The sequence below is a fragment of the Camarhynchus parvulus genome, chromosome 28 (assembly GCF_901933205.1).
Source record: "Camarhynchus parvulus chromosome 28, STF_HiC, whole genome shotgun sequence".
NCBI lineage: Eukaryota > Metazoa > Chordata > Aves > Passeriformes > Thraupidae > Camarhynchus > Camarhynchus parvulus.
In genome coordinates, this window is record NC_044598.1 from 4,484,010 (window position 1) to 4,497,191 (window position 13,182).

Here is a 13,182-nt window from a genome sequence, read left to right on the forward strand (position 1 = left end):
TCTCTCGTGTATCTCTCGGCCTGCTGAGATGCCCATCTCATTGTTCCTGGAACAATGCTTTGGAGGGAAACTTCGTTCCCTTCCCCCGGGGCAAAGGCGAACAAACGTGACTAAAGTTAGGAAATAAAAATTTTAAACTTAGTATATTGTCCAACAAGAGGCGATCTCACCAATCCACCTAAATATCTCCAACGTGAGTGCCAGACTCCTTCCAGTGGTGCAATGGCCATAAACTAAACTAAACCACATGAAGTCCCCACTCAACGTGAGGAAAAGCTTATTTACACTGAGAGTGGCAGAGAACTGAGCAGCCGCCCAGGGAGGCGGTGGAGTCTCTCTCTCCGGAGACTTTCCAAGCCCACCTGCTCCAGATGGCCAAGGTCGGCCTGGACGATCTCCAGGTCCCTTTTGGGATCCATTTGGGATTTTGGGATCCAGGGCCCGAGGAGAGGCCGCGCCGCCTCCCCGCCATGAGGCGGCCGCGCTGTTCCCATGGCAACGGGCGCGCGACGATGGCGTCACTTCCGGCCGGGGCGGGGCCAGCGCCGCCCCCGCCTGGGAGGCCGCAACGGCCGCGGGGCCTCGGGCAGCGGCGAGTGGGGCCGGGAGGATGAGCAGGTACCGGGCGGGCACGGCCACACGGGCCGGAGACCGGCACACGGGCCGGGGGCGGCCTGCGGGGAGCGGGGCCCGGCGGCGGGGCCCTCACGGTGTGTTGGTGGGGGTCCCCAGCGCGGCCAGAGGGAGGGGAGGCCCCGGCACGCGGGGGAGGCCGCGCTGGTCAGTGAGGGGGGCAGAGACAGTGGTCGGTGAGGGGGGAGCACGGTGGTCAGTGAGGGGGGGGACGTAGTGGTCAGTGAAGGGGGAGCACGGTGGTCAGTGAGGGGGGGAGACTGGTCAGTGTTGGGGGGGGACACAGTGGTCAGTGTGGGGGGGAGACTGGTCAGTGTTGGGGGGCACAGTGGTCAGTGAGGGGGGGGCACAGTGGTCAGTGTCGGCTTGGGGGGGGTCAGTGAGCGTGCGGGACCCCCCCAGCGGGCAGGGGAGGGGGAGGCCGGGCAGGGTGTGTGAGGCCCCCCAGCAGGCGGGAGAGGCTCCAGTGGGCGGCGTGTCCCGCAGCCGGCGGTGGGGGCAGGACCAGTGGGGGCTCATGGGGACCCCTCAATAGTCGGGGGGTCTCGAGGTGGTCACTGGAGGGGTCGGGTCCAGTGGGGCTGTGGGGTACTCGCACTCAGTGACTGGGGAGGGGTCCCACAGCTCAGAGTGTGTTTGGGGGATCTCCAGTGATCACTGAGGGGATTGGGGCTCACAGAAGTCGGGGGGCCCCACACGGGTCAGTGTGGGGGGGGCGGTCTCCATGTTTGTCTGCAGGGTGGGAGGGCCACAATGGACAGCGAGGGGGCGGGGGGGGGAAGAGTCAGTGCTGGGGGGAGGCCAGCAGCGGGCAATGGAGGGAAACGTGTGGGGTGGGGTCCCACAGCCCGGTCAGGGTGTGCGGGGTGGGGGTCCCAGAGCCCGGTCAGGGTGTGCGGGGTGAGGGTCCCACAGCCCGGTCAGGGTGTGCGGGGTGAGGGTCCCACAGACCGGTCAGGGTGTGCGGGGTGGGGGTCGCAGAGCCCGGTCAGGTGTGCGGGGTGGGGGTCGCAGAGCCCGGTCAGGTGTGCGGGGTGGGGGTCTCGTTCCTGCCGGGGGAGGGGGGAGCACCCACTAGTCCGTGGTGGGGGCCCCACAGAGGTCAGTAAGCAGGGATCCCCCCTCGATGGGTGTGGGGTCGGTGTGTGTGCGGTGGGGTGAGGGCAGGGGCTGGGCAGGGCTGGCCACCCACGGCAGGGTGTCCCCAGCTGGTGCCTGGCTGTGCCCCAGCGTGTGACAGACACACGACACGAGTGTGGCACGCGGTGTGAGTGGCCCATAGTGCCGCCTCCCCGCGTGGCTGTGCGGCCACCAGACACCCTGGGAGTGCCACGGGGTGCCAGCCCTGGCAGGGACACGGCTGCCACGTGCCAGGTGTCACACCGGCCTGGCCGTGCTGTGGATGGTCACGGTGCTCCCACCGGGGCACGGGGCATCCCTTCACTCCCAGTATTTCGGCCTATTTCAGTGCGGAATCCCAGCTTCAGTGCCATATCCCTCTTCCACCCTTTCCTCCCCTTTCCCAGGCCTTCGGAAGCAGATGGAGCGAATTCCTCGGGGTGTGGGCTGGTTTGACATTCCTCAGCTCAAGCCTGTGCCCAAACTTGCAGAAAATAGTTGCTTTTTTTTTTTTCCTTTTTTTTCCTCTTCCCCCTTTCCTCTCCTCTTTCCCCTTTTTCCTCGGGAGCTCGGCACTCCCGAACGCCTGGGTGGCCCCGGGGGAGCCGTGTCCTTTGTCCCATCAGCCGTGTGGCTGCTGTGGGGGTGGCGTGTGTGGGATCTGCGCTCGTCCTCGCCCCCTCCGCGTGGGCTGCCGAGTGTGGCAGGAGCTCGGATTTCGGGGGGGCTGCAGGGAGGGAGCTGTGGGGGACACTGCGGGGAGCACGTTTGGTCACGGAGGGGACGGAGCCCTCAGAGCCCCCGCCCTGCCCGCAGGCCCCCGCAGCCGCCGGACGGACAGATGGACACGGCAGCCCCGGCCCGCGCTGCTCGGCCGGCGCCAGCCGTGCCCAGGGCCAGCTGAGGACGGGGCGTCTCCGGGCCCGGCGTCGTTGCCGGCCTCTGTCGGATTCGGATCCTCCCTCGCTCCGGGCGCGGCCGCCTCCCCTCCCGCCTCAGCCATGAACGGGCTGTCGATCAGCCAACTCTGCTGCCTCTTCTGCTGCCCGCCCTGCCCCAGCCGCATCGCGGCCAAGCTGGCCTTCCTGCCCCCGGAGCCCACCTACGCCATGGTGCCCGAGCCCGAGCCCGTGGGCAGCACGGGCTCCCTGCGCGGTGCCGCGGGCCGCTGGAAGCTGCACCTGAAGGAGAGGGCGGATTTCCAGTACTCCCAGCGGGAGCTGGACAACATCGAGGTGTTCGTCACCAAGAGCAGCCGGGGCAACCGCGTCGGCTGCATGTACGTCCGCTGCGTGCCCGGCGCCAGGTGAGTCACCGCGGGTGTGCCAGCTGGGGCTCTGCGGGGCTGCCCCGGGGCCGCCCTCGCGGCTCCTGTCCCCCCTTCCCCCTGGAGGAGCTGGCCCTGCCCCGGGGTTTTGGAGGAGTTGGCCCTGCCTGGCCCTGCCCCGGGGTTTTAGAGGCTCCGGTGGGATGGGTGAACTGCACTCCCAGGACCGGTCTGGCCGCCCGGGCAGTGGGGTTAAAGCAGGAGCAGAGGCAAAGCTGAGGCTGCAGGGGTGTGGGGATTCCCCAGGCTGTCTCACAGGCCCCCGGTGTCATGGCAGTGATGCAATGCTCCAGGTGTTTGCACAGAGCTTGGTGCTCAGGGGGCACCGGGGTGGCTGCACCAGCTGCTTCTCCCCGTGCCCAGCCCTGCGGTGACCGTAGGATGGGCAACTGCCCATGCCAGCCAGGAGAGCCTGGCTTAGTCAAATTCACAGGGACTTTTGATTCCTCAAGGAAAAGAGTGATGGGAATGAAAGCCAAGAGGGGTTTGGTCACTCCTGTGGGTCTGTGAACTGGCACCCTGGAGTGTGAGATGGAGACCCCCTCCTGCTGCCAGGAGGGGACTTGGCAGTGGCTCCCCGAGCAGTGGCACAGTTTGGGGTTCAGGTGCAGAGGGAGGCCAGGTCACCCCAGCTGACCCCTTTCCTATGTCCTCCCAGGAACAACAGGTCCTCAAGGACCAGCATCCCAGGCTGCAGGAGGGGAGAACCTGCGCTGGGGGGAACCAGGCCTGCCAAACCTGGGGTATCAGTGCTGCTGGCTGTCTGATCTCCCCCAGCTCATCCTGTCACCAACCTCCAGCTCGGGCTCCCTGAGCATCCAGGCCAGGATTGGCAGCTCAGCCTGGCCACAGAGCCCTCAGACCAGCTGCAGGGGCTCAGCAAGGAGTGGGTCCTGCTCCCTCCCTCTGGCAGAAGGGAGCCAAGCTCTCATCAATCTGCTATTAGTGTTAATTTTTATGATTAACATTGTTTCTCCCCTTATGGTGGAAATTTCTTGTGCCTTGTCACTCCCACAATTCACTTCTCTCTCAGCATCTGGTGTCTTGCCAGGCTCAGGAGAGAAAAAACCCGCTGTCAGAATTCTTACTTGAAATCCCCATTGGGCAAACGGCCCCAAATCCTGAGCTTTTTTACCAAAAATAGACTCAAAAACTTGAACAGAATCATCATCCTGCCTTCAAGCTGCCTGTTCCTGCTGGGAGTGAGCCCCTGGCTCTGTCAGGGAAGGGTCTGGGGGTGTCACAAGAAGCTCCCTTGGTGGCTGGAGGGGTGCTGGCCCTTTGTGTACCGGGGTTTGCTTGCTGGAGCTCCAGCAGAGCCCAGGGTTAACGTTCCATACCCACGTCCCAGGTACACGGTGCTCTTCTCCCATGGCAACGCCGTGGACCTGGGGCAGATGAGCAGCTTCTACATCGGGCTGGGCACCCGCATCAACTGCAACATCTTCTCCTACGACTACTCTGGCTACGGCGTGAGCACGGGCCGGCCCTCCGAGCGCAACCTCTACTCCGACATCGACGCCGCGTGGCAGGCGCTGCGCACACGGTGAGAGGGCAGAGCATGGGAAACCCTGCAGGAAAACCCTGTGCTCAGCAGGCTGCAAAACAGGAAACCTCCCAGGAGGGGAACCCTGGGCCACTGGAGACAGGAAGGGGTGGTTGGAAAACTGTTGAAGGAGCAGCTGGGGGATCCAAGGGGGCAGGGATTCTGCAGAGCATGACCTTGGCACAAGCTGTGCTTCCTGTGTCACTGTGCCAGGCTCAGCTCTGGTTCCCATGCCAGGCTCAGTTCTGGTTCCCCTGCCAGGCTTGGGGTGCAGCCCCATGCCAGGCTCAGCTCTGGTTCCCCTGCCAGGCTTGGGGTGCAGCCCCGTGCCAGGCTCAGCTCTGGTTCCCCTGCCAGGCTCAGCTCTGGTTCCCCTGCCAGGCTTGGGGTGCAGCCCTGTGCCAGGCTCAGCTCTGGTTCCCATGCCAGGCCTGCAGTGCAGCCCCATGCCAGGCTCTGCCTCCTCTTCCTCCAGCCTGGCTCATGGTGTGACCCAGAGCTGGGGCTGCCCCACTGGCTGCAGTCCAGGGTTTGAACATCCTATAACCCTGACCTGGTGAGGGAAAGCTTTGACATCCCCCAGAACTCAGCTGGCAGCTCAGCCCTGGCTGCTCCCTGGTCCTTTGGGAGTGCAGGGAGCTGCTCTGGGCCCAGCCATGAGGAGCTGGGGAGGATCAGGGACAGATCAGGGCTCACCTGCCGGGATCCTTGTGGGTGCAGTGCCGGCACAGAGGAACCCCTGAGCTGTCTCTCCTGGTGGTGTGCCTGCCCACTGAGCTGCCCTGTCCCATCCAGGTACGGGATCAGCCCAGAGAACATCATTTTGTACGGACAGAGCATCGGCACCGTGCCCACGGTTGACCTGGCCTCGCGCTACGAGTGCGCGGCCATCGTGCTGCACTCCCCGCTCACCTCCGGCATGCGCGTCGCCTTCCCCGACACCAAGAAGACCTACTGGTTCGATGCCTTCCCCAAGTGAGTGCCCTGGGCAGTGGGCATGTGGGGTTTGGAGGGGCAGTGCCCAGAGCAGCTCTGGTCACAGCCAGGGGACATGTGACGTGTGGGCCATTTTTTGTGATAGGTTTAAATATTCCCTTTCGGCATCTTCTTGCTCTGTATTTGGGGCCCTCCGGGAGTTGTAGCCCTGCCTGGGGTCCCTGTGCCCCCTCCTGAGTTGTAGCCCTGCCTGGGGTCACTGTGCTCCCTCCCTGTGCCATGTGTGTACCCCACTCCCCTGTGCCATCACCCCCTGGTCACCCTGTCCCAGTGACTTTGCCCACCAGCTTTGGGGCTGTGCCGCTGGCCCCCATCAGGTGTCACAAGCCCTGGATGTCCATGGGACTGCTCTGTCCCCCAAGAGTAATTCCTTGGGGATTTTCCTGCTCTTCAGATGGCAGGAGGGGTGCTGAGAGGCTGAGCTCTTCCTTTGCCTCTCCCTTGCAGCCAGCCCCATGGGGCCAAGGGGACAGTCCCTGAGCTGGAAGCTGTGGCTGGGAGCCAACAGCCCATGCTCTGCATCCTGGTGGCCTCACGTGGCCTTTGGGATGGGCTGGGACCCATGCTTCCCTTCCTCAGAGCCCAGCAGGGAAGGGCTGTCCTGCAGCAGTTCCCATCAGCCCTGCTGAGGTCCCACGGGGATGTTGTCACTGCTGTCTGCTCCTTGTCTGTCACACTGGGGCAGATCTTTTCCTTGGCAGAAGCTCTGTGTCCCTCCCTGTCCCTGTGCTCTGTCATGATCAAAGAGCATTTCCTGGTCCCTGTCCCAGGGGACGTTTTGGGGGCAGGAGGAGTGAAATGTCTCATTCCCTGTGCTTACCCCCTCTCTCCTCTCTTCCCCATCCACCCTTTTGACAGCATCGAGAAGATCTCCAAAATCACCTCTCCTGTGCTCATCATCCACGGTACAGAGGACGAAGTCATCGACTTCTCGCACGGCCTGGCGCTGTTTGAGCGCTGCCCCAAGGCCGTGGAGCCGCTGTGGGTGGACGGGGCCGGGCACAATGACATTGAACTCTACAGCCAGTACCTCGAGCGCCTTCGGAAATTCATCTCCCAGGAGCTGGCCAGCCAACGCAACTAGCCAGGGCCACAGGCAGGGGGGTTCTGCTTGTTTCTCCAGTTCTCCCAGTAGCTCTCCCTGGTCCCTGCTGCTGGAGCTGTAATGAGTGTGCTCAGCCTCGGCTCCAGGCTCAGGAGAGGGCGGGAGGCCCTGCAATGGACAATGATTGCTCTCAGATGTGAGCACAGCTCTCCTCCCTGCTGGTGCCAGCCCCGGCGCTGCTGGCACCACGGGCCCGGCTGGCCAGAGACGGCAGCTCCCTCCTTGCCCCTCCCCAGAGACATGAGCCCACCCTCCGAGGGTGGATCCTTGGCTTCAGACACGTCCTCGTCCCCTCTCCCAAACCGGCGACGTCCCGAGTCCCTCCCGGCCGCTCTGCTGCTCTGACCATAGCAATAAGGCGAGTTGGAGAGGGGCTGGGGCCGGCCCCTCGCGGTGTCCCTGTGCCTGGGACACAGGAGGTGGCAGTTCCTGCTCTCCATGGAGCTTTCCCGGGCCCAGCGCTGGCGGTGCCCGGTGTTCACCCCAGCTGGGGCAGAGCCGTGTCCCCACGGGGACGATGGGGATGCATGGAGGAGGTGCCCCCCTGCCCCACACCTCCTCCAGCCAGTCTGGTGCTGCTCGGCCTTCCCAGAGCACTCCTGGTGCTCAGGTCACCCCTGGAAAACCTCCTCGGGGCAAGGGAAGCAGGCAGCAAATAAAGAGCAGAGGTTTAACGTTTCACCTGTGTGTTCCCTTTCCCTGGCTACCCCTGGGGGCCTCTGCCCCAGCCCCTGGGTGTCTGGCCCCTCAGCCTTCCCCAGACTGCCCTTGGCCAGATCCCCAGTGCTTGTCACCCTCCTCTGGGGACTGGGTGGCCCCAAGGTGCCAACAGGAGCAGGGAAGATGCCCTCAGCCCCTGGGACCAAAGGTCTGTGTGTCCAGTGGGACTTTGGGACAGCAGGAGCCCATTCCCCTGTCCTGTGGCATTTGGGGATCCCATGGGATCACAGGTGGAGGAAGGCCTCAGCCTTGAGGAGCTGTGGGGGCTGCATGTGCCACAGGGGAAGGGGGACGTCCCCATGGCCTGCTCTGTATTAGCCCAGCACAGCGAGGGACACAGGGTGGTTCTGGGGTCCATGGGATGGTCCTGGGGAGACCAAACCTTATTTTTGACCTGCTCCATGCCCAGTTCTGACCAGAGCTATGTGGGGACCTCAGTGATTCTGGGGGTGCACAGGCCGTGGGGGCAGGTGCAGGGGTGTCTCACAGAGTCCTCCCACCAGCACTCAGGAAATTTGCCCCAGGGAAGGGCAGAGGCTCGGGTTGGGTGAGTTTTGGGACAGTGCCTGCTCTTCCACCTCAGGAAGAGTTGCTTGTCTGTGTGTTTTCCTGCCCCTGGGACATCCCTGGCCCCAGCCCAAACAGCAAAACACTGCTCTGCCCTTCCCTTCCCCTCCCTGTCCCTGTCCTCCCGGTGTCCTGTCCCCGACAGAGGCCCTGGGCCCTGCCAGGCTCATGTGAGGAGGGATTTAATCTCCTTAGGGGCTCAGGGGCCAGGCGGGGGGGCTGCTGCACCCCCATGCCCCGAGCACTCCAATGCACCCATTGTTTGGGGCTGGGGGCTGGGGGGGGCACGGGACCCCCTGCTCCCCACAGATCCCTCTTTGCCCCCAGGAGCAGAGCAGGAGGGATGAACCTTCCTTGGTGCTGGGGCTGCGCAGGAGCTGGCAGAGGAGTGGGTGGCTCTGGAGGGGGCCTCACTCATTCCCAGGGGGACTTTGGGGTCCAGGAGCTGGCATGTCTGGCTTCTCCCTGCACAATCCCCCAGTCCTTCCTTCCCCATCCCTCTGCCAGCAGTGGCCAAGTGGTTTGGGAGCCTTGGGCTCACACGTGTGTGGGAAGCCAAAGCCTCCCAGCCTGGCTCCCTCTGGCCCCACTCTCCCAGGGCTCCCTAATCCTGGCACAGAGACGTTCTGTGTCCACCCAGGGTATTTTTATCCTCTTACTGCTGCTGTTTCCTGTTGAGCTGTGGATGCTTCAGGCCAGCTCTGCCTCGCCAGCAGGATGGCTCAGAGCTGCTTGGCTTTGGGGGGATGTTGAGGTGGCTTGAGGTTGTTTTTCCTGTGTCTCAGTTTAAAACAAAGGCAAAAGGTCAGGAAAGGTCAGCCTGATCCCCAAAGTCTAGAAGCAGGTTGGGAATGTGGGAGTCCATGGAGATGGGCATTGCTGGGTGCCACCTCCATGGTGGGGAGCCCTGACTGGGACAGGGGTCAGGTCTCAGGGTCTGGATCTGGCCCAGGGTGGAGGCTCCATCCCCACTCAGCAGCTGGAGCAGGAGGGACAGAGGAGCACTCACCCCACAAGAGCTGCAGGGGCCTCAGAGGGCGTGGGCTGGGGGTCCTGGGCACAGGAACCCCCACCTGGGGCCAGACTGGGCCACGAGCCACTGGGACAGAACTTCTGTCCCTTTGGGATGGCACTTCTGTCCCCTCTGGGATCACACATCTGTCCCCTCTGGGATCACTCTTCTGTCCCTTTGGGATGGCACTTCTGTCCCCTCTGGGATCACACATCTGTCCCCTCTGGGATCACAATTCTGTCCCCTCCTCTGGTGCTGCAGTTTGAGGTGAAGGAAGGGCGCTGGGCGGGGGACAGGGCTGGACAGTTTTGGTCCCTGGATGGGGACTCTGTAGTGTCCTTTCCTGGAGGGGACAGGCAGAGCCAAGGCCTTGAGTGTCCCCAGAGTCCCTCCTGCAGCCAGAGCAGAGCAGGGTCAAGGCAGGTGTCCCTCTGGCTGGTTTGGAGCCCCCAGCCAGGGGAGCACAGGGGCCCAGGCTGGGCATGGGGGACATTGGGTGTGTGGCCAAGAGGGGTTTAAGTCTCATTTGGGGCATAAATGAGACTTTTGATGGCCGGGGCCTGCGTGCCACAGTCATGAGACCTCGTTCAGAGGCCGAGCTCAGTCATGGGATCCAGGAAACTGAATTAAAGCAACTTAAGGAGCTTTTTTCCAAGCTCTGCTCTGGTTTTCCACGTGCTTGTCATATGAACAAAGACGGTATAAAAGGGCAGAGGGGAAGGATCCATCAGAGGTCGGGCTGGGAGAAGGGGCAGCGTTGGGAGAGGATGCCAGGGTGAGGAGAACAGCACGGTGCTGGCTGAGGTGGAGGGAAGCAGATGGAAAGGACAAGGAGAGAGGAGAATGTGTTTGCTCTGCTGAGTGAGCTGGAGGCCTTGGGGACAACAGGGACAGCAGGGACAGGTGTGGGGGCAGAGCTGGGGGAGCAGAGCTGTGTCCCCCTCCCCGAGCAGCGCAGAGCCCGACGAGCCCAAGGCTGCACCGCGACACCGGCGGCACCTCCCTGGTGAGACACGGGCAGGGGGGCGGGGGGGCACCCACGGCCCTGGGGACATCACAGCCCTGGGGACATCACAGCCCTGGGGACACCCTGATAGGGTGCCCACGGCCCTGGGGACATCACAGCCTTGGGGACTTCCAGAACCCTGGGGATACCCACAGCCTGGGAACACCCTGAGAGGGCATCCACAGCCCCAAGGACATCACAACCCTGGGGACATCACAATCCTGGGAACACCCTGAGAGGACACCTAGAGCCCTGGGGACACCCTTGAGAGGGCACCGACAACCCTGGGGACTCCCAGAACCCTGGGGACACCCTGAGAGGGCACCCACAACCTTGAGGGGGCACCCAGAACTCATGAATGGCACCCAGAATCCAGGGGGGCACCTGGTCCTGCTGGCTGGGGCTGGGGATAGGGGTGGCAGGTGGTGGTTGTGGTTCCTGAGGGTCCCTGAGCTGGGTTGGGACTCTGGGCCCGGGTGGGAATCCATGGGATGGCCCCACCCTGCTCTGCCTGTGCACAGGTGTGCACAGAGCACACATGTGTGCACGCACAGGTGTGCACACAGGGACCCCTGCACACGTGTGCGCACACACAGGAGTGTGCAAAGCCCTGCTGAGACCTGCACACACAGAGGAGGTGTCCACAGACACACAGGGACCTGCACAGACACAGATGTGCACTCACACAGGCATGCACACACACACACACACACATGTACAACACACAGATGTACAGTCACACACTCACACAAACACGGATGTGCACACACACACACAGAGGTACAGTCACATGCACACACAGATATGCACTCACTCACAAAGATGTGCACTCACAGATTTGCACTCTCGCACACACACGGATGTGCACACACCCCCTCTGCCCCTCTCCTCACCCTGGGGTTCCACAGCAGTCCCTGCACCTCCCCCCTGCACCTCCCAAACCACGCCAGGGCCCGCAGCCCTGCCAGGGCTGTGCCAGGGACACCCAGGGCTGCTTTCACCTCCTGGAGATGTTGGGCAGCCCCAGAATCTGCAGCTCCCTCTGACCCCCCAGCTCCCCTGGCTCCACGGGAACCCCAGGATGCCATGGGATCCCTCTCCCTATCCCAGCTCCCTGGGATAACCTGGATCCCTCAGCTGCTTGGGATCCCCCAGCTCCTCAGAATCCCCCACCTCCTTGGGATCTCCCAGCTCCTTGGGATTCCCCAGCTCCCCAGGATCCCCCCAGATCCCCTCAGCTCCCCAGATCCTCCAACTCCTCAGATCCCCCAGCTCCTCAGATCCCCCAGCTCCCCAGGATCCCCCAGATCCCCCAAAATCTCCCAGCCCCCCAGATCCCCCCAGCTCCCCGGGATCCCCCAGCTCCCCTCGCTGTCCCCTCACGTCTCTCCTCTGTCCGCAGGAGCTCTCTCAGGAGTGCGGGGCCGGGCCCGCTGCCCCCTGTGAGCTTCCCTTTGTCATCCTATGCCTGAGCGTTCCTGGAGGCTGGGACGGCCAAGGGAGGCCCACGGGCTGCCACAGCCCCGCGCCGACAGCGCCAGGACAGCTCGGCTGAGACCCCGCACCGGGCTGGGACACCCTGCGGGACGGGAATGTCCCTTGGGGGGCCAGAACATCCCCGCGGGGGGCTGGGAGCAGCCCCTGCGTGGCAAAGCATCCTTGTAGGGGCCAGAGCATCCCCTTAGGAACATCCTGGGGGGTGAAAATCCCATAGAGGGACCAGAACCACCTGGAGGAGGGGCTGGGATGCATCCCGTTGGTGTGCCAGGAGCAGCTGTGGGGAGCTGGAGCATCCCCTGGGGAAGGGAAAGGATTCCTTTGGGGTGCCAGAAGAACATGGGGAACTGGAAACACCTAAGGGGAGCTGGAAACACCCATGGGGAAGGGAAAGCATCCCTTTGGGGTGCCAGAAGAATGTGGGGAGCTCAAAACACCCATGGGGAACTGGAGCATCCCCTGGGGAAGGGAAAGGATTCCTTTGGGGTGCCAGAAGAATTGTGGGGAGCTGGAAACACCTGTGGGGAGCTGGACCATCCCCTGAGGAAGGGAAAGGATCCCTTTGGGGGGCCAGAAGAACATGGGGAGCTGGAAACACCTGTGGGGAGCTGGAGCATCCCTTTGGGGTGGCTGGTACCCCATGGGCTGGGGCTGGGGCTTAGGGGAGGCAGCAGCCAGGCCATTGCCCAGGATGTTGATGGGATTATGGGGTGTCACAGAGAACCCCTGTCTGGGAAGGAACTCCCATGGGGGACATGGACCGTGGGGTGTTAAATGTAGGGTGGTACCAGGATGAGGTACTGGGAGTACTGGGAGTGCTGGGAGTGATGTCACCCTCCTGGTCGGCCCATCCCTCTGAAGAGGTGACCCCATGTGAGGATGTCCTGGCAGCTCCTCTTCTCCCAGCTCTGTTCCCTTCTCCAGCCTCACAAACCCCCCCTGGCACCTCATGCTGAGGCTGGAGAAGTTCCCAAGTGGATGCAGAGAAAATCTCCCCCATGGGAGCAGAAACTCGCCCTGGGAGCCCAGATGAGGTGATGCAGAGCAAGGAGCAGGGACTGGGGGTCTCTGGGGGAGGCTCTGCTTGCACCAGCATCTGGTTTCCATTTTTTTGGGTTCTTCTCCCAAAACTGGACCCCATTCACCAGCTGGGGGTGGATGGCAGGGCAGGGATCAGCTGGGGGGGCAGGGCTGAGGGTGGGGATGGATCCCAGGGGACTCCCCCAGCCCCAGGCTGGATCTGAGCTCTGCTCTGGCAAGGGAACCTGGAGTGACCCCCTGGCAGCCCTGGGGCTGCTCCTGGGCCACAGCTGGTCCTGGGGGTGTGGGGGACACCCAGCAAGGAGTGAGGCCACCCTGGCACCAGGGCAGGTCCCTGTGTCCCCCAGCACAGTGTGGTGTCTCTCTGTCACTTTGTGTCACTCAGCACCCTGTGGTGTCCCCCTGTCACAGGGGGCAGGTCCCTGTGTCCCCCAGCACAGTGTGGTGTGTCCCCATCACTGGGGACAGGTGCCTGTGTCATTGTCACCCAGCACAGTGTGTCACTCTGTGTCCCCCAGCACAGTGTGGTGTGTCCCTATCACTGGGGACAGGTGCCTGTGTCATTGTCACCCAGCACAGTGTGTCACTCTGTGTCACCCAGCACAGTGTGATG

General features: G+C 63.3%; 1 protein-coding gene across 1 annotated transcript; it reads left to right on the plus strand.

Moving 5' to 3' along the window:
* Positions 1 to 508: 508 nt before the first annotated feature.
* Positions 509 to 7,404, plus strand: ABHD17A (abhydrolase domain containing 17A). The gene is made up of 5 exons (XM_030966673.1): positions 509 to 618; positions 2,569 to 3,058; positions 4,431 to 4,625; positions 5,421 to 5,600; positions 6,480 to 7,404. The coding sequence occupies exons 2-5, from the start codon at positions 2,754 to 2,756 to the stop codon at positions 6,703 to 6,705; spliced, it is 906 nt and encodes a 301-aa protein (XP_030822533.1). The 5' UTR covers positions 509 to 618; positions 2,569 to 2,753; the 3' UTR covers positions 6,706 to 7,404.
* The last annotated feature ends 5,778 nt before the right edge of the window (positions 7,405 to 13,182 follow it).

Excerpts from the sequence above, each read along its gene's own strand:
- ABHD17A (XM_030966673.1), top strand. The coding sequence starts at position 2,754 with ATGAACGGGCTGTCGATCAGCCAACTCTGCTGCCTCTTCTGCTGCCCG. Across the intron at positions 3,059-4,430 it reads CGCTGCGTGCCCGGCGCCAG|GTACACGGTGCTCTTCTCCC; the intron begins GTGAGTCACCGC and ends CCCACGTCCCAG. Across the intron at positions 5,601-6,479 it reads TGGTTCGATGCCTTCCCCAA|CATCGAGAAGATCTCCAAAA; the intron begins GTGAGTGCCCTG and ends CCCTTTTGACAG.